General features: G+C 40.5%; 1 protein-coding gene across 4 annotated transcripts in view; it reads right to left on the bottom strand.

Moving 5' to 3' along the window:
• PTPRZ1 (protein tyrosine phosphatase receptor type Z1) overlaps positions 1-22,239 on the bottom strand; it is a 192,373-nt gene that overhangs the window by 5,700 nt on the left and 164,434 nt on the right. For 2 of the 4 annotated variants that reach the window (XM_066262186.1, XM_066262188.1), the window contains exons 15-27: positions 21,657-21,742; positions 19,204-19,224; positions 18,937-19,033; positions 16,132-16,214; positions 14,674-14,808; positions 13,883-14,017; positions 12,600-12,763; positions 10,101-10,236; positions 7,695-7,841; positions 6,061-6,154; positions 5,674-5,747; positions 4,428-4,556; positions 3,018-3,164 (exon numbers count right to left, since the gene is read on the bottom strand). In XM_066262186.1, the coding sequence (XP_066118283.1) occupies positions 3,018-3,164; positions 4,428-4,556; positions 5,674-5,747; positions 6,061-6,154; positions 7,695-7,841; positions 10,101-10,236; positions 12,600-12,763; positions 13,883-14,017; positions 14,674-14,808; positions 16,132-16,214; positions 18,937-19,033; positions 19,204-19,224; positions 21,657-21,742 (1,448 nt within the window). The remainder of the gene's footprint in view (positions 1-3,017; positions 3,165-4,427; positions 4,557-5,673; positions 5,748-6,060; positions 6,155-7,694; positions 7,842-10,100; positions 10,237-12,599; positions 12,764-13,882; positions 14,018-14,673; positions 14,809-16,131; positions 16,215-18,936; positions 19,034-19,203; positions 19,225-21,656; positions 21,743-22,239) is intronic. The other 2 variants (XM_066262187.1, XM_066262189.1) reach the window with 1 other exon arrangement.

The following is a 22,239-nucleotide window of genomic DNA, read 5'->3' as shown; positions in this document are numbered from 1 at the left end:
GCTGACAAAGGATTGGTACCCAGGGCATAAAGAGACCTCTAATAAATCAGTAAGAAAATGGTCAATAACAGTAGAAAAATGGTCAGAAATCATGAATAGAAATGTCACAAAAGATGATGTAAAGTTATCCAACTTTACCTGCAACCAAAGAAATGCAAATGATAACCACCATGAGATGCCATACCATTCTCCTCACAATACTGGTGAGGACGCAGAGATTCCATATCACTTATACACTCCTGTGGGCACGGGGACTGGAAGAGCCATTTGGAAAAATAGTTGGGATTTCTTTCTTTTTTTTTTTTTTTTTGTATTTTTGTATTTTTCTGAAGCTGGAAACGGGGAGAGACAGTCAGACAGACTCCCACATGTGCCCGACCGGGATCCACCCGGCACACCCACCAGGGGGCGATGCTCTGCCCCTCCGGGGCGTCGCTCTGCCGCGACCAGAGCCACTCTAGTGCCTGGGGAAGAGGCCAAGGAGCCATCCCCAGTGCCCGGGCCATCTTTGCTCCAATGGAGCCTTGGCTGTGGGAGGGGAAGAGAGAGACAGAGAGGAAGGGGGGGGGTGGAGAAGCAAATGGGTGCTTCTCCTATATGCCCTGGCCGGGAATCGAACCAGGGTCTCCCGCACGCCAGGCCGACGCTCTACCGCTGAGCCAACCGGCCAGGGCGACTTTTCTTAATAAAGTCACAGAAAGTTGAAGATGCTCATGCCAATGACCCAGCAGGGGGATTCCAAGGCATACCAAACAGAAAATGTTGCATGTGTTGAAAAATATTCATAGCTGTATTATTTGCAATAACAAAACAAGACAACAAAACAAAACAAACAGCACATACAAGTAATAACCAAATGTAGATTGGAAGAAGTCTATCTATTATCTATCTATCTATCTATCTATCTATCTATCTATCTATCTATATTTTGTGACAGAGACAGAGACAAGGACAGATAAGGACAGATAGACAGGAAGGGAGAGAGATGAGAAGCATCAGTTCTCCGTTGCAGCACCTTACTTGTTCATTGATTGATTTCTCATATGTGCCTTGACCAGGGACTACAGCAGAGCAAGTGATCCCTTGCTTAAGCCATTGACCTTGATCTCAAGCCAGGGACCTTGGGCTTCAAGCCAGCAACTTTTGGCCTCAAGCCAGCGACCACGGTGTCATGTCTATGATCCCATACTCAAACCAGCAACCCTGAGCTCACGCTGGTGAGCCTGTGCTCAAGTCGATGACCTCAGGGTTTCAAACCTGGGTCCTCTGCATCCCAGTCCGACGCTCTATCTACTGCGCCACCGCCTGGTTAGGTGGAAGAAGTATGTTTATAAACTGGAATGCTAACCAGCAGAATTAAATGAATTGGAACTATACTCAATTACATGGATAAATCTCAGCAGTATCATAATGAAGAAAACTGAAAAACTTCTTCAAAAATACACAAAATGTAACTTAAATGAAGTTTGAAATGATTTTAAACTAAGAGCAGGGTGTTGAGGAATATAAGCACAAAAAATAAAATTATGAAGCAAATCAATTTTGATGTAGTCTCATTTGTATATTTTTTATTTTCCCCCTTCCCATTGAAATTGAATAAATAAAGTACATCAAGAGAGGGATGAGCACTGATTCAGGAAGTAGCTATTTCAGGGGGGGAGGATAGAGTGGGGTGGGGGCTCAGCAGGGACTTCATTGGTAAAGGCGGAGTTCTCTTCCTTGAATATATTGACAGTATCATTTTAATACCCTGTATATATTTTACGAACATTCTTTTTAATCTAGCCAATATTTACTCATCAAATAAGCTCATATAACAGATCAGTAAGTAAAAGCCCCCGGCTCTTGGTTTCAGTAGGTTATGTCACACCCCGGGCACTGAAACAAATCCTGGTCTCTCTACTACAGACCTTCACTCCTCGACCACCCTCAAATGCTGTGGGATTTTTTTGGAGGAGGGGAAAGTGCTTATAAATGTCTGAAGTTAAGAAAGTGCCTACTTCAGTCTTTCCATCATCTATCCCCATCATTTTAGAAACACTGCCAGTCCCTTGTTAGACTCCTGGGTGAGCAAGGTGTTCACAGTAGCTGATCTGTGTAGTGGAGACACACCGAAGTGGGATCAATCACGAATGCTGCTTTTCGGCGTGTACCTGGAGAAAAATGGGCTGACTGCCCAAGGCCACGCTAGATCCTAGACATGACCACTAATTAGAATAATGGGTATGAAAAGACAATGGGTATCTAATGATTATTACTCTCATAATTAACTTTTTATGGGAGAAGGCATGGGAGACTACGGATCTGAAGGGGTGATTCTGAAGTGTTGAGAGAATAGTTACAGATGGCAATCAGCATGGAATGTTAAGAGTTCTTAGAGACCTTAGCCTTCTTCTGGTATCTGCCCCTCATTTTACAAATAAGAAATATAAGCCCATCTCCCAAGGCCATGCTGCCCATCAGTGGAACTGGAACCAACATGTTCCTTTATTTGTGTGTGTGCTTTAATCAAGTAGGATACTATTGCAATGTTTATACCATTAATTTACTTGCATTATCAAATATATATGTTTTGGTCACTCATTTTGGAGAATGTTGAATCTTCTTTTCTTAAATTGAATTTATTGTAGTGACATTGGTTAATAGGATCATGTAGGTTTCAAGTACACATCCCTATGATACTTGATCTGTATATTGTGCTGTGTGCCCACCACCCAAAGTCAAACCACCTTCCGCCGCCATGTTTGGGCAGCTAGGAATAAAGATGAAACACTGCCATTTGTGACAACGTGGATGAACCTTGAGAATTTCACTTATGCTAAGTGAAACAAGTCAGGAAAAGCTAAGAACCATATGATTCCACTCATATGTGGAATATAAAACCGAAACGTATAGATACAGACAACAGTATGGTGGTGAGCAGGGGGAAGCAGGTGGAGGGCAGTAAAGGGTGAGGAGCATAGATCACGAAACATGTGCTTAAGATGAAAAGTTTGTGACTTAAATTATATCCGTACCTGTGTAGCTTCTAAGATGAAATCTTGAATTAAAAGTTTTTCCTCATTAGACAGACATTTGTGCTCTTCAGCCATAAGAGTGACTTTAAAGCTCTCACAATTTATAGGCTCATCTCTGTTTGGCCAATAAACAAATTCATCTTCTGCCTGGAGAATTGAAAACCAAAGAAAATGCTAGCTTTTGATACATTATCTAATTAAGCAGGCTGTGAAATGAAGTTAACTGGTTGCCATAGAAGATTCAACTCAAATTTTTCTTTGCATTGCAAAATGTAGTCTTAAAATTTTGTGTCTTAAACCAGACTGATCTGCAGCATAAAACTTAGGAACCTAAACTATTGCTTTGTTGTTTTGCTTTCTCAGTTTGTCAATAACAAAGACTGGTTGTTGCTTCTGTGAATGACTACTAAGTAGAGAAAAAATCAAGTGATTTTAAGAGCTCAGTGATTTGTAGGATCATTTGGAATGATCAGCACAACTTCATGGACAAAAAATGAATCTCTAGGTATACATGCAAAGTCAAATGAAATATTAATTTGATTTGATTTTGTGGGTTTTCCAAATACATATAGAAAAGGAGAATAGGGTATCTATGATTTTCTGATACTAAAAAATCCTTCCAATACTAAGAGTTCACTTTATTCCAATTTGATCTTCTTCTTCTTCTTCTTCTTCTTCTTCTTCTTCTTCTTCTTCTTCTTCTTCTTCTTCTTCTTCTTCTTCTTTTTTTTTTTTTTTGTGAGAGGAGGGGAGATAGCGAGGCAAACTCCCACATGCACCCAGATCAGGATCCACCTGGTAAGCCAATCTGAGGCCAATGCTCAAGTACTGAACTATTTTTAGTGCCTGAGGCTGACACACTCCATGGACCTATCCTCAGTGCCTGGGTCCACTCTTGAACCAATCAAGCCACTGGAAGGAAGAGAAAAGGGAGAGAAGTGGGGAGAGAGAGACGGTAGAAGCAAATGGTCACTTCTCCTGTGTGCCCTGATGAGGAATCAAACTTGGGACATCCATATACTGGGCTAACATTCTATCCACTGAACCACCAGTCAGGGCCCCAAATTGGTCTTCTATGTATCTCCTTAAACTGAGGAATCTCCAAGTATTATTGAAAAAATATAAACATGGACTGACTTTATTCATGATTGTAATTGTAATTTTCTTAGCAGCATCACAAAATATTTAAATTTAAATTAATTTTAACCTACTCTTATTTAAAATTGTCAATCAACAATTTCAGACATGGTTGTATGACCAAACCAGACCCAACAGTAGTCAAGGTGCAACTCTAATGACATTAGTTTATTAGTTGAAAAACATTATTTTTTTTGTACACTGGACTTTTGGGTGTTGTGACGAGGTATTCCCCCCACAAGGAAGGTACTAAGAGTGACCTGAGGGACTTACCATGTTTTGGCCATCAGGCAGCATGACCACCAGCTGAGCATTGTGGTCCCATATCATCCTCCAGAAATCCTTGATGGTGTGGAGAAGGGGATGCTGGGTGATGACAAACTCATTGCTCTGATAATAACCCTACAAAATCCAAGAGAAGACCACTAGAACCCTGATCTAGGACTTTAAACATTCAGAAAACATAAGTTTATGATGGCCATTTAATTTTCATATAATGTTTACCTATAATACTGTGATTACACTAGTTAATATTCTATTTTCTATTTTTTAAATTTTTTTATTAAGTGAGAGGTAGGGAGGCAGAGAGACAGGCTTCTGCATGTGCCCCAACTGGGATACACCTGGTAAATCCCTACAGGCAATGCTCTGCCCATCTGGAGCCACTGCTCTGTTGCTCAGCAACTGAGCTATTTTAACACCTGAGGTGAGGCCATGGTGGCATTCTCAGCACCTGGGGTCAACTGGTTTGAATTATTCGAGCCATGGCTGCATGAGGTGAAGTGAGAGAGAGAGAAAGAGAGAGAGAGAAGAAGGAGGAGGGGAGGGGTGGAGAAGCAGATGGGCACTTCTCCTGTGTGCCCTGACTGAGAATCAAACCCAGGACTTCCACATATGGGGCCAAAGCTCTAACACTGAGCCAACCAACCAGGGCCTCTAGTCGATGTTTAAGGGGCACTTTCCATATGCCAGGTACGGCATTAAGCATTTTTCTTCCCCTTTTGTCGGTGACTCCTCCCAGAAGTTCTTTGGGATGGAAAATGTGATTCACACTTTACAGATGATTCAACAGAGGCTTAAGAAGTTAAGTACTGTGCTCACATTTGCACAGTATCAGCTCTAGGAGCACACTTACCAAGATGACTCATGGACCGTGTCTCCTACTCTAGATAGGGTGGAAATCTGGAGGAGAGTTTATATTTTTCACTCCCTACAAGTCCCAATGGCAGGGCGCCACATTTCACACCTCTAACAACAGTGCACCTTTGGTGTTCAGGTACCCTCTCTTTGACAGCTGAGTGTATGCTTTGTGTCTATTTATCAGCCCTGCACGGTCTTTGGTTCCTGCATCTACTTATTTGCAGGTTTGTCCAGTTCCAGCACTCATGGAAGTACCAGGAATGTTGTCTCCTATTGCTACTGTGGTGGTGTCACAGCTGCTGCCTCGGTCGGCTCATGCGGTTTGGGTCCTGGTAACACAAGCAGGCAGGCCGTCTCCCCAGTGACTCCTCGGACTTACCATGATGTAGGAGGCATTGATGTAGTCTGTGCCTTCCCCGCTCAGGGACGAAATACCAACCCTCGATCTCTCCACTGCAACACAGAACGTGCATGGTAAGCAACCATGCTCACAGCGCTGCCCCCCCCATGCCCAAATTGCAACAGAGCTGCATGTCTCAGGTCGAGTTTTCTTTGACCTTTAAGCTAATTTTACTATGCATTTTGCAGTTTTAGATGAGGCTTCAGTGTTTGAGAGTGCCTTTTAAAAGTGCTTTTTAAATTATCCTGCATAATTAGAAAAACATGAGTGTATTGCTTTTGTCCTAAAATGTATAAATATTGTCAAATTACTTACAAGGCTTCTGCTCTAAAAGAATTTTTTTTTAAAAGATTTAACATAACCTACCAGGAATAATGGAAGAAGTTCTATTCTTCTCCCTGTTGCATTGCTTTAGGGCTGTGGAATAGTCACTCTGCTGTATATTTGATTGACTCAGGAGCTGAGAAGGGGTCAAGAAAAAATACAGATTATTTCCTTTAAGTTACACACACACACACACACACACACACACATGCTCACACGCACACATAGCCCAACCAAGGTCACGTACTGACTATAGATATATCTGACTTGTTTTCCAAAAATTCCTTGCACTTTCAGAACCTCCCTGGAACATTTATGTCTTACAACAGTAAAGTTGGAAGAAGCAGAGACATTCTTCTCTAGTCTGACTTTCAGCATTGGGAGGACCGTCCTCAGGGCATCCTCTATAGGTGTGCATTCTTCATTTCTTATCTCTCACAGCTGGGAGGAGATAAGCGGCGTGTGTGTGTGTGTGTGTGTGTGTGTGTGTGTGCGCGCGCGCGCGCACTTACATACAGGAGAGGGCAAAAGCAGCATTCCCTTTGTTCGTATATGAACAAAGACCGCAGAATTAACTCAAAAGGAGGACAAAATGACACAGTAAACCTACTTCTGCATCCCTATGTATGGAAATAGTTGGATTTTATTGATTCTTTTAGAATTCCATCACATGAATAATGTACTTGCTATTTACCTATTTTCCATTTACTGAGAGCTCAGGTTATTTTTAATGTTTTGCTATGTCGGATTTTGTAGCAATGAATATCCGTTCTGTATTTCTGAATGTGCACACATGTGAAGTTTCTAAGGGGAATTAAGAGTAATCAGTGTTTAAGTTCTGATATTCTGATAAGATGAAAAATGAGGAGAAGAGAAACAACTGAAACCTCAATGTTTGCTAACTAACTCTCCTGGGTTTTTCCCGGCCCTTCCGAATTCTCCCTAGATAGTCCTCCTTCAGGTATTGGCCCTTTTCCTCTAGGATTCCCAGGAGGTAAGAGTTTAGTACAGGAATAACATGGTCAAAACAACCACCTCCCTTCCTCTAGAAGCCTGGCCCCTGCAGCTGCCCCCACCCGGCTGCAGGCCTGGGCACAGCTGCTTTCTGAAGTTTTTGCTGGCTGATTTCTGGAAGTCCAAGAGCTGGGTTGCAGGAGGAACAATATTACACAAAACACGCTCTCCTCTCCAGTTCATGCCTCGTGACAGATGAGTGGCAGAGAAGAGGTTGGAGAAGCTATTGTTGTGGCGTGGCCTATTCTAGCTCCGGGGCTTAGAGTGAGGCAGATTTCCTCCCAGCGAGCAGCCCGAGCAGCCCCAGCCACAGCACTTGCGCTGAGTGGTCTGGTTCTTTCAAAGTACAAAGAGCACTTGAGCGGTCTGTGTTATGAGTTTTGTCTGTTCATTCTGTCAGGCTCCCTGTCCTCCTTTCCCGGACCACGTCTGCATTTATAAAAGTTAGTCTAGGGTTTCAGAGAACTTTTCTTTTTGCCACTCAAAATTAAGGTTCTCCTTGAGATGCACCACGTGGCTCCGTGGCCTCTTGTGTACAACAATACCAGCCACGGTGCCAACAGGGCTCTCCACTCGCCCACACGGCCTTGTCGACTCAAATGGGAAGATGCAGGCGCATTCAATGCTGTGGGGACACCCACGAGGCTTCCAAGAGGACTCACCTTGAATTGTTTCTCGAGCTTCGTTTTGCCTGTTGGTCCGGGAATGAGGAGCATGTTGACATAGGCGTGAATGTGACTCTCTCGCACCTCTGTCTCCTTACTAAGTATGGCCTCAACCAGCGCGTCGTGAATGAAGACATACTGTTCCTGGCAAAACAATGACAATAAGGAATGTTACCTCAGATTTTTTTTTATTTGTATCTAGGTATAAAAGCAGTACTTTCCATTGACAGACCAAAGAGTTTTACAAAAGGCAGAAAGAAACCCACTAAGACTGCTTCTCAGGCCTGGCAGGATGTCAGGTGGAGGAGAAGACAGGAAGCAATGCAGACAGGACACAGCTCTTCAGCTCTTCTCATCCCTCCCTTACCTCTCTACTTCTTCTTTTTCTTTTAGAGCAAAAGAGAGACAGAGAGGGACAGAGAGATAGAAAAGAAAATTTATGAAAAAATTTCATAAATTTCAAAAAATTTATGAAAAGCATAAATTCTTTGTTGTGGCACCTCAGTTGTTCACTGATTGCTTTCTCATATGTGCCTTGACCGGGGGCTCCAGCTGAGCCAGTGACCCCTTCTGCAAGCCAGCACCTTGAGCTCAAGCTACCGACCATGGGGTCATGTCTATGATCGCATGCTCAAGCTGGTGAGCCTGCGCTCAAGACGGCAACCTCGGGTTTCAAACCTGGGTCCTCAGCGTCCCCGGTTGGTGCTCTATCCATTGTGCCACCTGGTCAGGGACCTCTTAACTTCTTGTGGAGTAACATTTGCAGGAAGGAGGCAGGAAGATGTTGGGCAGCAAAGCAATGCCTTCTTTGCTCGTCCTTCAACCTGATGTCCACTTCCATCGTTTGCACGAGGACTTCTATAATGTCTACAATTCTGATGGGTCTTTCCTTCTGTCCATATCAATTCTCCTTTAGCCAGTCTTATAAAATTTAGCATAGTTGTCTATGCAGTTCTTAACCCTTTGAGTAGTATAAACGCTCATGTACATCCTCACTCAAAGGGTTAAAATACTCACTACTCAGAGGGCTAATAGTTACCTTGTCTTTTGTAGAACTAGCCTCTGGTCTTATGTGACAAGAATGCCCTTGTCTTCATGGAATGAATAAACTTTGGTTTGGTTTTAAAACTAATTATGTGTTTCTGGCTGCTTTCAAGCCACTAGCCATAATTTTCTATTTCCATTCTTTTATATGTAGATAGAGTGAAAACAAATACAGATGTGCAGATTCTGTCCGGTGTCATAGATGGGCAGAGGATATGGGCCTGAAAAGGGACAGAATGTGGGCATAATTTTTACTTTTTCAACATGAAGATGAATCCATTCATTTGCTATGCGCAAGAAAAACTTGAGGATTTTGCTAGCATAAAATAGGTGCTAATTGATTCATTTACTGATTTTCTACAATTTTCTCTGTCACCAGTGTTATTTTAAATATATTCCCTGATTGGTCACAAAATAGGAAAAGTTTAGCTGTCCCATGACTTATATGCAATTAAGTATTATGTGTTGAATTTTGCCCCCCCGCAAAAAGGTATATTGAAGCCCTAATCCCTCAGAACCTCAGAATGTGACCTTCTTTGGAAATAGAGTCATGACAGATCTAATTAGTTAGAATGATGTAGTGACTAGAGTTCTTTTAAAAGGAAGATTTGAACACAGGCTCAGAGGGAAGACAGCCATTTTGAAGACAGAGGCAGAATTACGCTGTCACGTCCAAGGCAGGCAGGGAGGTACTGGGAGCTCGAGGAGATTAAATAAAATAAAATATCCTTCCTTAGAAATCTCAGCGGCAGCAGGGCACTGCCAACACCTTGATTTTGAACTTCTTTTGGCTCTGGCTGGTTTGCTCAGTGGTAGAGCATCAGCTTGGTGTGTGAATGTCCTTGGTTCGATTCCCAGTCAAGGCACACAGAAGAAGCACTCATCTGCTTCTCCACTTTCCTCCCTCCCCCTCTCGCTTCTCTCTCTATATATCCCTTTCCTGCATCCAGGCTCAATTGGAGTGAGTTAGCTCCAGGCACTGAGAACGGCTCCACGGCCTCTGCCTCAGGAACTAGGTAAAGCTTGGTTGCTGAGCAATGGAGCAACGCCCAAAATGAGCAGAGAATTCCCCCCCACCCCCAAGTGGGCTTGCTGAGTAGATCCCAGTCAGGTTGTATGCAGGAGTCTGTCTCTGCCTCCTCTTCTCTCACTTCATAAAAGGAAAAAAAAAAAGTTCTTTCTCCCAGAACTATGAAATAGTACAAACCCGTGGTTTTAAACCACCCGGTTTGTTATACTTTATTGTGGCAGCCCTGCCAGACTAATTCACTTGATAATACAATCTCTAGTCTACCCAGCTTTAGCATTTTAGTGATGTTTTCAACCCTTAGATAAATAAAATTGTCCCTTTTATCATACCTCAGTTTGTACCAAATAATTTCGTTGTGAACGAATGTGCTTTAAGAAGCCAAACACATTGACCGTGCCTTCATGCTGAATTTGTTGCAGCATACTGTCTAGGACAATATATGTGCCTGTTCTCCCAACTCCGGCACTGAAGAGAACACAAATAAAAAACTCTGTCAATGTCAAGAACAGAATAAATTGGAAGATAGGTCCCTACTAGCTGTCTTGTAAATTAAAATAATTTTCTTCCTCAAGCAAATCAGTCACATAATAAATAATTAGCCATTCAAAACTGTAAGCAGTTTAGTTCATCATAGTGCTCAAAGAACAGAAAGTTTCTTTCTTGATCTCTTTGCTACCTGTCAAATTGCAGAACAATCTATTTCTGTTGGGAGACTTTTGATTTTCAATAATTATATTTCTTATTTGTTTTATATCCTACAGTGAAAATATAGTGTATCAAAGCATAGCAAATAGACATGTAATCTGAGAAAAAAAATCAAAGCACCAGCTTCACCAAACTCTGAAAAGAAGAGGTCTCTGGGTCTGTATTGTCGGGTAGACATGTTTGTAAAGGTTTCCGCGTTAATGGGAAAAAGAATTTGATAAGGCTTGCCGCTGAAAATGTCATTTCAGTGAGACCGTGAAGAACGAAGCGTAACTTCAGTCATTTCTAAAGGGCCATTATCTATCGACTTATTCAAAGAGTCTACAGAAGGGCTTCTTTTCAGACGCATCAACAAGTAGAAGGTGCTAGAGTGGAAAGTTTTCACCTGCACGGCACAATACCCTGGTCCTTCTCTGTTTTCTCAGAAACAATTCCTGACCTTCAGAGCTATTTTTCTTACATCTTCCTGTTTCTCTCAGCTTATATTCGGTAACATTATAAAAATCTCAAGATAGGGCTCTTAAAATTTCTCTGACGATAACTCCTGAGATAGTTAATTAGAATATGTCAGATAAGCTGCATATTGATGAAAAGTATTTGCTTCTATAGAAACACAGGCACTGCTTTGACAAAAACACTGTACATAGAAATGAATTTGATTTTTGTGGTCATACATTTTTTTGAATCAAAGCTCAGTAAAGGTTAACTGATTTTTTTTCTTTGCTTTAACAAAAAAATATCACCTGAAACCTCTAGCATAATTTAATTTCCTCTTCCTCTGTTATACCATTATTTCTTATCATCAAACCAGTCTTTTTTTTTTTTTTTTTTTTTTGTATTTCTCCGAAGTTGGAAACGGGGAGGCAGTCAGACAGACTCCCGCATGTGCCAGACAGGGATCCACCCAGCACGCCCACCAGGGGGCGATGCTCTGCCCATCTGGGGCGTCACTCTGTTGCAACCAGAGCCATTCTAGTGCCTGAGGCAGAGGCCACAGAGCCATCCTCAGCGCCTGGGCCAACTCTGCTCCAATGGAGCCCTGGCTGCGGGAGGGGAAGAGAGAGACAGAGAGGAAGGAGAGGGGGAGTGGTGGAGAAGCAGATGGGCGCTTCTCCTGTGTGCTCTGGCCGGGAATCCAACCTGGGACTCCTGCACGCCAGGCTGACATTCTACCACTGAGCCAACCAGCCAGGGCATCATCAAACCAGTCTTGGGAATAAAAATACTTGCAGCAACGATGAGTTGATAATGCATTCAATAGGATATATTAGAAAGAACTCAGGAAAATGAGAAAGGGTTTTAGATCTCAAACTGTTTTAAAACAACTTAAAAGTATTTTGTGTTTTATCAAATTCCTCACACTTGCCCTGGCTGGTTGGCTCAGTGGTAGAGCATCGGCCTGGAGTGTGGATGTGCTGGTCAGGGCACACAGGAGAAGTGACCATCTGCTGCTCCCTCCTCCTTCTTTCCTTTGTCTCTATCACACCCCTTAGCCCCCACAGCCATGACTTGATTGGTTTGAGCAAGTTGGCCCCTGGCACTGAGGATGGTCCTGTGGAGCTTCTGCCTCAGGTGCTAAAAATAGATCAGTTGTGGGCAGAGCATTGGCCTCAGATGGGGTTGCCAGGTGAATCTCGATCAGGGGTGCATGTGGGAGTCTGTCTTTCTGTCTTTACTCCTTTCACTTAAAAAAAAAGAAAAAGAAGTAAAATTCCTCATGCTCTATGTTCTTCATTGTCTCTGATATAAACTTGGCACAATAGCTCCATAATAGAATATCACATCCTAGGAACAGAGGTTGGTTCTCTAGCATTTTTATCCCATGCTGTTATATTGTAGTGAATGTTTAATGACAAAACATTGTTCTGCTTGCCTCACATAGTGATAAGTTGACACCCAATTCAACAATCAAATAGGATAATAAACACCATAAAAATACCCAGTGCTTTGAAATATTCAGCAATCACATACTAGGTCTGGCATACCCAGTTCCTACTGATCAACAATTATGAAAACAATTTCATTCCCCGTCATTGTCCTTGTGGCAAAACCTTGGTGCCGTTGATTCTCGTGTAATCAGCATAAACGATTCTGTGGGTAAGAGATTCATCTCAGTGACCTACCTGCAGTGGACAACAACAGGCCCCACGGCATGGCGCTTGGCATGGGACGCCTTCCTCACGAAGGTCAGCACTGGCAGGGCATACTCGGGCACGCCCATGTCCGGCCACTGCGTGTAGTGGTACTGCGTGATCACACGCCCGCTGGGTCGCCCTTTTTGGGAGCCCTGGAGCAGACCAGACAGCTGGTGTCAGGAACACACATAAACACACGGGCTCTTCAATAGCAACTCAGGAGTCACAGCCTGATGCGGACAGTCTATGCCAGGGGTAGTCAACCTTTTTATACCTACTGCCCACTTTTGTATCTCTGTTAGTAGTAAAATTTTCTAACTGCCCTCTGGTTCCACAGTAATGGTGATTTATAAAGTAGAGAAGTAACTTTACTTTATAAAATTTATAAAGCAGAGTTACAGCAAGTTAAAGCATATAATAATAATTACTTACCAAGTACTTTATGTCGGATTTTCGCTAAATTTGGCAGAATAAATCTTTATAAAACAACTTACTATAGTTAAATCTATCTTTTTATTTATACTTTGGTTGCTCCACTACAGCCCACCATGAAAGCTGGAACGCCCACTAGTGGGCGGTAGGGACCAGGCTGACTACCACTGGTCTACATTGACATCATTTGTGATGGTCGGTTTTACATGTTGGCCTGGCCAGGCCGTACTGGCTTATGGTTTGGTCAAACGCCAATCATACCAAACACGGCAGTCAAGGTACTTCTTAGATGGGATGGACATTTCAATTCTAGACTTTGAGTAAAGCAGATTATGCTCCAAATATGGGTGTCCCTCATGCCATTAGTTGAAGGTCTTAAGAGCAGACTGAGGTTTCCAGAAGAAGAAGGAATTCTTCTCATGACCATGACACTGAATGTCCAGCCTGTGTCACTTAGGGAATATCAGTCTCTCTCAGTATTTCTCTCTCTCTCTCTTTTTCTCTCTCCATGACTAATACATTACCTTTATGTTTTCCTCCCCTTCTCTTACTTCATGCTGCACTACGTTTAGTTGGATGTGCAGTTATCAAAGGCACAGGAATTTTTGTTCATGCATGCAGCACACCACTGCTACCATTGGCAGCATGACCAATCTAGGTCCAAAGCCACGGCTGGCACTCAAGACTTGGAAGAAACTTTTGGGATTGAGATGTGGTGATAAGAACCCTTAATTCCTTTAATTGTACATTTTTACCCTGCCTTGGTTATATCCCCCACTCACTTGAAAAAGGACCGGATGAGTCACTCAGTTGTTAATGTCCATGATTTGTTGACTTACCTTTTTAATTTTTGTGTTTCTTAGAGTGAAAGTCCTCACAGTATAATAAGCAAGCATTTGAACACTCTTCTGAGTGACCAGAAAGTTCCCATACTCTTCACTACCGTCAGCAGGCCAGTACTGGTCACATTTTCTCTGCAAAAAGGGAAAATGGAGATGCTATTTCCATACCCAAATGCATTACGTAAGAGTAGCCCTTGAAACTTGTAAAGTTCTGAGACTGTGGGAGGAATGGACTATCTCACTCTTCGAAATACTTCCTTCCTTTCTAAGGGAGTGCAGATTGGCTGCTGAGGATACCACGGGCACAGTCACAGAAGTGAAAGGGCTACGACATGATTTGGTCCAAAATTCTTATTTCAGATGAGGAAACTGCCGTCATGATACAGCTAGCTCTGGAAACAGATCTTCTGAATTAAAATCAACCTCACTCTACAGTGCTTCTCTATGGGCCCCATTTACTTTTTCTCACAATATAAAGGGTGCATTTAAATAGCAGATAACTTCTTTGACAATGAAACCTTTGGATCTAGTATGTTAACAGTTCTCTTTCAGCTGTCACACTCACTAGAAAGGAATCCGGAAGAGCTCTCATTACTTCTGTGGTTTCTTAATGCTGACTCTATTATAGCAGTGTAAAGCACCTCTATGTGTTATTTCATGGATGTCATAATAGGGTACCCACACGTGTCCACGGCCCTACTACCCTGAACACGCCCGATCTTGTCTGATCTTGGAAGCTAAGCAGGGTTGGGCCTGGTTAGTACTTGGATGGGAGAATACCCACATACCCTTCCCTTCTCCACGAGGTTTGTGATCATGACGATGACTTCCACATTGTGCTCCCATATCATTCTCCAGAAGTCTTCAGCTGTGGATTTCAGTGGGCCCTGGGCAGCAATGTAAGCTTTTGGTCTGGTGTAACCCTGAAGGAACAAATAACAAGCATTTATCACTGATTCGCATGCCATTTTTAACTATCTAAGCCTTAAGTTTTCTAAGTCAGTGAATTTTTTTTTATAAAGAAAAATCACATAAAATATACTTGCAAAGCTAGAGAAACTTAATAGAACTAACAAATATCGCAACTCTCTTCTATATGTTTTTGTAGAAAAAAGGTGCTCACATCTTTGCACCTTTAGCCCAAGTACATTTAATCTAAGTCTAAATAATATGGGTAATATCTGGTCCTTAATTGTGCTGTTTTGAAACATGTTTCAAGCAGCATTGGGATTCAATTGTCTACAACAGTTAGAAAATCTCTGGTGGTGTCTCCTGACCCTCTCCTGGGGGGCACTGAGCAACATCACTGAGAGTCTGCTGCTGGCCAAGATGCTTTACAGACATTGACCCTATTCTGTAAGCTATTTGCAGACTGGAAGCAACATCTAATTTGGAGACGAGGAAACCAAAGTCAGAGGAGTTAAATGGCTTTCCAAACTCCCGCAGCTAGCAAGTGGGAGAGCTGGGGTTCAAAACAAGTCCTGACTCCCAAGCCTACACGCGATATGACATACATACCGCCTTCCTGCTGGAAGTAGTGGCCAGTTGTATTTGGTGCTCACCTTTTTGAGTTCAGTGTCCCACACAGAATAAAACTGAAAGCAGCTAGACTGAGAAGTCACTGTCAGGAAAATAATTGAGTTCCTGTGACATTCACCTGACCACAGTGAGAAATAGGAAAGTAGAAGTAGTCGGCAGCCCCTGGAAAGCTCTAATAAGTTCTACAAAGCTGTGTATCCCAAGGGATGTCCAAGATTAGGAAGGTTGGTAACTGGTTTAGTGGTAAGCACTTTTAGCCAGTGCCACCTTGGAAATTCTTTGTTCAGAATGTACTGATCATTGCTATTTACACAGTATTGTGCCAAGAGCTCTGGGACATTCAAAACAAGCACTGGTCTTGCCCTTTATATTGAAGAGTAAATAAACCTTCCTAAATGTATCTACGATCTCTGTCCGTCCATCCATCCATCCATCCATCCATCCATCCATCCATCCATCCATCATCTATTCATTCTACCTTGAATATTCCCAGTCTGAATCTCTTTCTCATCTAGAAGATAAACCAAATACATAAGCTTGGCTGTTATCCAATCTAAAATCCTTTAGTCATGGGATCTCTCCTCACTGATCTGTATTACATACTATCACATAACATGTATTACGTACTAGTGTGTGTTTGGCACAGTAGTATAATAAATTATCAACCTAGTATAATTTCCATAACATTTTAGTTAAATCATGCTTACATCAACATAATTGGCATTGATGTAATCAGTCAGTTTGCCATCTTTTTCAGCAAGCTGTGCAAGCTTAACCCTACTATGGTCATCTGTAATAAAAAAAGAAAGAAAGAAAATATTTCATTATAGCACAGATTATAGCATAAAGCTCTTATATATCGACATAATAATGTATCAGGTACAATTAAAATCAATTGAAATATAATTTACTTTAGTAGGCCTTTTGGGGATGCAGAGATGACAAAGATAAAGATAAAAATAACAAAAGCTTCTGCTTTGAGAATTTTCCTAACATAGAAGGTGAGGATGGACATGTACACAAAAAGGAATATCAGGTGTCAAAAAGAGAGGTGAAAACTAAGAGGGAGACCATGAAGGAAGAACCTGTGTCGGTTTGGGATAATAAACATTTTTGTAGAGACTGAAACCTGAACTGGGCATCTAGATGAGTGTCTAAACGTGGACCCTGGGGCTGGGAACGGCAGTGAGCCAATGCAGGGAGAGAAGAGGGACGGCTCTGAGGAAACTGAGGAAGGGTGGCAGTCTCTGTGCTCTGAGATGAGGCTGATGCAGAAAGGGAAGCAGAGAAGGAAGCAGAAGGGACCAAGGATGTTTCCATGAATGGGCACAGCAAACAGCTCTTTCAAGGGAAGAACCTCAAAGTGAAACTACTGCAGAAGGAGAGAGAAGGAATTTTGCCCAACAATAGATGTGGATCCTGCCCTGTCAATAGTGGAGTGAAAACTATGGTGACTTACATGCCTGTGTACTGTGGTAATTAAGCTGAAATGAGGCGTTCGGGATAGACTTCAGTTCTACAGAGAAACTACATTTATTTGGAGGAAACATAGAAAAAGAAAGGAAAGTGGAAGGAAATTTAGTAGTTTCACTGGGCAGACTCTGTTCTTTTCAAGGATGAATAAGTGAGTGGAGCCCGAGCCAGGACAGTTACAGAGATAAGTGGGATATCAATGCTTCTGTGACAACAGTGGGTCACAAGGGGGCAGGGAAGAGACGCAGAAATGATGTGTGACAAAGGAGAAGGGTGTGGGGCCAGGCTGACTGCAGTTTAGTTCTAATACATTCTGACAGACATGCCTGGGTAAATTTTCTGGGTTGTTGTACTTCATCTTTAAAATAGGACTGTGATTACATATCTTGCCAGGTTGTTTTGAGGATTAAACAAAATAATGTCTTCACCGTGCAAGGCACATAAGGTGTCCAACAATGTTAATCTCCATCCTGTTCTTAGTGACCTGGTGGTTTTTTCCATTGAGCTTGTGGCAGGAGTAGTTTAACAGCAACTTCATCAAGCAGCAGTTGAGGTTTTTTTTTTAAATTTTTATTTATTTTTTTTCATTTTAGAGAGGAGAGGGAGAGACAGAGAAAGAGAGAGAGAGAGATAGAAAGAGAGAGAAAGAGAGAGAGAGGAGAGACAGAGAGAGAGAAGGGGAGGAGGAGCTGGAAGCATCAACTCCGGTATGTGCCTTGACCAGGCAAGCCCAGGGTTTCGAATTGGCTACCTCAGCATTTCCAGGTCGTCACTTTATCCACTGCGCCACCACAGGTCAGGCTAGCAGCTGAGTTTTTATGTGCACTCATTATAGTTGCTTCAGTTACAAAAGACAAACATGAAGCGGAACCTTTTACTAAAAAAGAAATATTAGTGTAAGTCCTGTGGAAAAAAAGTAGCATTTGTGCAAAATGTTTAAAAGAATGTGATGATAAAAAGGAGGAGAATAGCTTCAATGGCTTCTGGAAACTAGAATGGAACTATAATTTAAGTAACCCAACTGGTAATAGCATGTTCATATAAATCTAAGGAAGCACACGGAATAGATAAGAAAGAATATGTGTAGACATTTCAGGAAGGGGAATTAGGATGGACTGCAAGAGATGGAGGGGAGAGAAGACAAAAGAAAATAAGAGGGAAGAGAAGCAAATAAGAGGCAATGTGTGCAACGTTGAATCATTGTGTTGCACACCTGAGACTAACATAATGTTGCGTGTGTCAGTTATACTCTAGTTAAAAAAAGATGGAAAAGCCTGAACAGGTGGTAGTGCAGTGGATAGAGTGTCGACCTGGGATGTTGAGGACTTTTGTTTGAAACCTCGAGATCACTAGCTTGAGTGCAGGCTCATCTGGTTTGAGCGCGGGCTCACTCACCAGCTGAGCTCAGGGTCGCTAGCTTGAGTGTGAGATCATAGACATGACCCCATGGTCTCTGGCTTGAGTCCAAAGGTTGCAGGCTTGAGTCCAAGGTCACTGGCTTGAGCAAAGGGTCACTTGCTCTGCTGTAGCCCCCCAGTCAAGGCACATATGAGAAAGCAATCAATGACCAAGTAAAGTGCCACAACAAAGAGTTGATGCTTCTCATCTCTCTCCCTTCCTGTCTGTCTGTCCCTATCTGTCCCCCTCTCTGTGTCTCTCTGTTTGTCTCTGTCACAAAAAAAGAAATAAAGTCCAAAGTAAAGATCACTTGATTAATAAATTCACATTAGAGTAAGTGAACCTCAACTGCAAATAAGACTATAGAATATAATAATGACAGAAATCATAAAATCAGATTTATGGTCCATTGGCCCTGAAGAAAGAACTGGATTAAAGTTTGAGTTTGTTTTATTTATGAGAAACAGATGTGATTAACTGCAGAATGTATTTAAATTGGAGTGATATAATGTGATGCATTATCTAACACAAGTCTTATTCCCTGAAACAAAGGTCCTGAAACAGCAACAATAAGGACAACATTTAAAGCCATGGCAATGGCAATGTTAACCAAGTCAGAGCTGAGTTAAGGACATACTTACAGGCGACGATATTTATGTACCGGTTCTTGTGCTTATTGTCTGGGTGATTGGAGCTGTCTGCTGTAATGCCTAGATCAACAGTACAGCTCTGCACTTCCTGTAGAGAAATTGTACACATGACATTTTAACACGTATCCTTTCAAGCAAAGTGCCTTAAAATGTAATGAAGACAAAACAAACAAAATATTCTAGCCAAACAAAAATTTTTTTTTTACATGTTACAACTATTTCTTGGCTAAAAGAAAATGCAGTGAAATAATGCCTTACCTGGTAAAACTCTTTCAGTGTCTAATGAGGGAATGAATGCCAAAAAAGTAAAGAAATCAAATTCCACAGCACACGACAAATGAGAAAAAAAAGCGTTCATATTAGGTTTACAATGGAAAACTATGATCATGCAATAAATACATTTGTCAAATATTAACAAAACAACGCTTCAAACAATTGCATGCAAATCAAAATTTTTAACTATATGGAACTTTAAGATTATGTAAAATAAAAAAATTAACATTTAAAAAACAGATTGTGGTACAATCATATGATGACTTTAAAAAATGCAGATGAGAAAAACCATATATTCAATGACACCTTTTGTCATGATTAGTCAGATTTGCTAATATCCAAATATAATGTTAATTGGTCACTGTAGCACCATTTGAAACTCTGAATTAGTTATATATATTTTTGTTTATTTTGAGTAATTTTAAAGAATAAACTGCTTCCTGTTTGGTGGTTTGTAACAGATTTAGGGCTATCAAAATATTAAAAATCTCTGAAAACATTTTTATCATATATTCTAGGTAATTTGAAACAAAACTTAGTGTTACTTTCTATATGTTTAACTAGTAGATCTCTTTTTAATTTAAAATTTACTGGGTATAGAAAAATTACTTATGGCAATTATCTTTCAAAACGAACTAAAATCCTTTTCAGAGTTATTTTCTAAGTATATTAGTTTAGAATTCATAATTATTTAATAGTAAGATAACACAAAAACCTTATAATTTTTGAGAAAGTATATGACCCAAATATGAATTGATTCATCAACAAATGACCCAATCTCTCTCCAAATAAGCTTTTAAGACCTCGTCTGCAGGAAATCATTCTGATTTTAGGTTTAGAAACAATTTAATATATGCATCACTTAAAAGACATAGCATTATTAGTTATTAAGCTAATTATTAAGTTAGTGAAAAGTGTTCTTAATTCAGAATGTGAGTTAAAAGCAATGGAAGTAAGAAAACACTTTTTGAGTATATTTTATTAATTTCATTATTACAAATATTCAAAATGATTTTATAGTTGTGAAAGCTATAAATCTGCTTTGTGCATATGCTATTAGTTACTTTATTGTAAATTGTCTATTTCTTTCTTATGGTTTTTAACACCTGGAAAATTAGATCTGCCCTTGACACATTTCCCTCTTTCAATCACAGTTTTGTTTGATGTGGGCTTGGCAGTGTCTATGAGTTAACATCACATCACCCAGTAACCTCTACGAAGGTAAGAAAAATTCATATGATGCTTTAAAAGTGTAATTCATTATATTATTCCAATTAACTTAGTCATTATCTCACCTAGCTTTCTTAGTCAATGTAGCTATGACTTAGGTTTCTTTTAAGATTAGATGAACTGGCTATTTTTAATTTAGTAAAACTTTATCACATTTCATTTTTATTTCTTTTGATTTCTTCAAGCTTTCTAATGGATGGCATTTTCCTTTCCTAAATATACTTTGGTTGACTTGATTCTTGGGGAGCAGTTGCTGAGCGCAAGGGAAAGAATGGAACACCTTCTGACCAGGATCAGACCTCAAATTGCTTCAAAGAAAGAAGTCCACAGAGACTTGGGGGTCTAGGAGGAAGACAGAAAAGCAGCGTGATGCTTCCTAGAGGGGAGGAGCCAGGGCAAGGCTGATGATCTCAGGCTTGCTCGAACGGAAAGGACGTGAGTTTTCTTTACAATCACAAACCTAGGTTTGAATCCCAGTTCTGCTATTTGTTAGTTGTTAATTTGCTTCTGTGAAAGTTGATTTCATTGGTAATATGAATAGAAATAAAAACAAATAACTTTCAGAGCTAGGGGAATGCTAAATATAGAATCATCAGTACAATGAATGTCCTTACTTTGAAAAATCTGCTAAACAAATTTTTCTGTCCTATGTAAGGCTATTTGAAGGGGTATCACTAGAAAAATTTTCATTGATTTTAATAATTAAATGTTTTTTAAGAAATGTATATTTTCTTGAGAAGATGGGATTTTACTTATATAAAATATTTATTATATCTGCATAATATAAATGCTTCTGCATTTACACTAGTGACTTACAGTTAAGAGTTTGTATATACTTTGGCTAATGGAGCATGAAACTTGATTGTTTAGTGTAATTTATATAATTTAGAAAATTAAAAGGAATAAGGGTTACTTATGAAGATTATTATTTTTTAAATGCTGGTATCTGTATTTTATTGACCCATATTAACAATGTTTTTATAAAAAATTTTTCCACTATCACAACATGGCTTTTTAAAATGAAAACCAATTTTCTTAATTATATGATTATTATAACACATCTCTTAAATACATAAGTGATTAGGGAACTAATATTCTCACTAGTAGTGAAAATGGTTATCATGTCATTAGTTCAAGAAATAGTCTGCTGCTGTATCTTAAATTTTCAATATTCTATATTAGTTAAAATAGACGTAGCAAAATCATACCTCAAATTCTTCAGTGAACCCACTACTTGCATGCAAATCTGCAACATGCTTTGGAAAGTGCTTTATTGGAATTGCTCCAACATCATCTAAGTGAATAAAAAAAAATAGGTTGAAAAAGATAAATTCCACTTACATAGATGTGCCTCTTATTTATAAAGATTTAATAGGTGCCATTTTTTTTAATTAAAAAAAATATTGTGTTAACTTGGATTCAAGTGTCCCACTCAGTATCACACCTTCTACCCCCAACAGCGTGCTTCCCCTTACACCCCCTCCCCCTGACTCTCGCCCCTCTTCCCTCTGGGATTTGCTGTCCTGTTATCTGTATCTATGTGTTAACAGGTGCTGTCTTTTAAAACAACTTCAAAGTTCAAGTATTTTTAAGATCCCAGTGCAACATTTAGCAGCGTTCACTAATTTTCACTATATTTACTATCAATTATAACCTTCATTTTAGAATTTTGATTTGTTCAGGAACCCCTTTCCCTTTTATACTCTAAAGAGAAAAAAGTTCATTTTCAATGTTAAATTGTAAGTATCACCAAAGCCTCAGCTCTTATCAGTGGGCTGCATCTCTTTATGG

This window comes from Saccopteryx bilineata, chromosome 2, assembly GCF_036850765.1.
Source record: "Saccopteryx bilineata isolate mSacBil1 chromosome 2, mSacBil1_pri_phased_curated, whole genome shotgun sequence".
Lineage (NCBI taxonomy): Eukaryota > Metazoa > Chordata > Mammalia > Chiroptera > Emballonuridae > Saccopteryx > Saccopteryx bilineata.
Note: the sequence above shows the minus strand (reverse complement) of the source record. Positions and strands in the feature narration are given on the sequence as shown.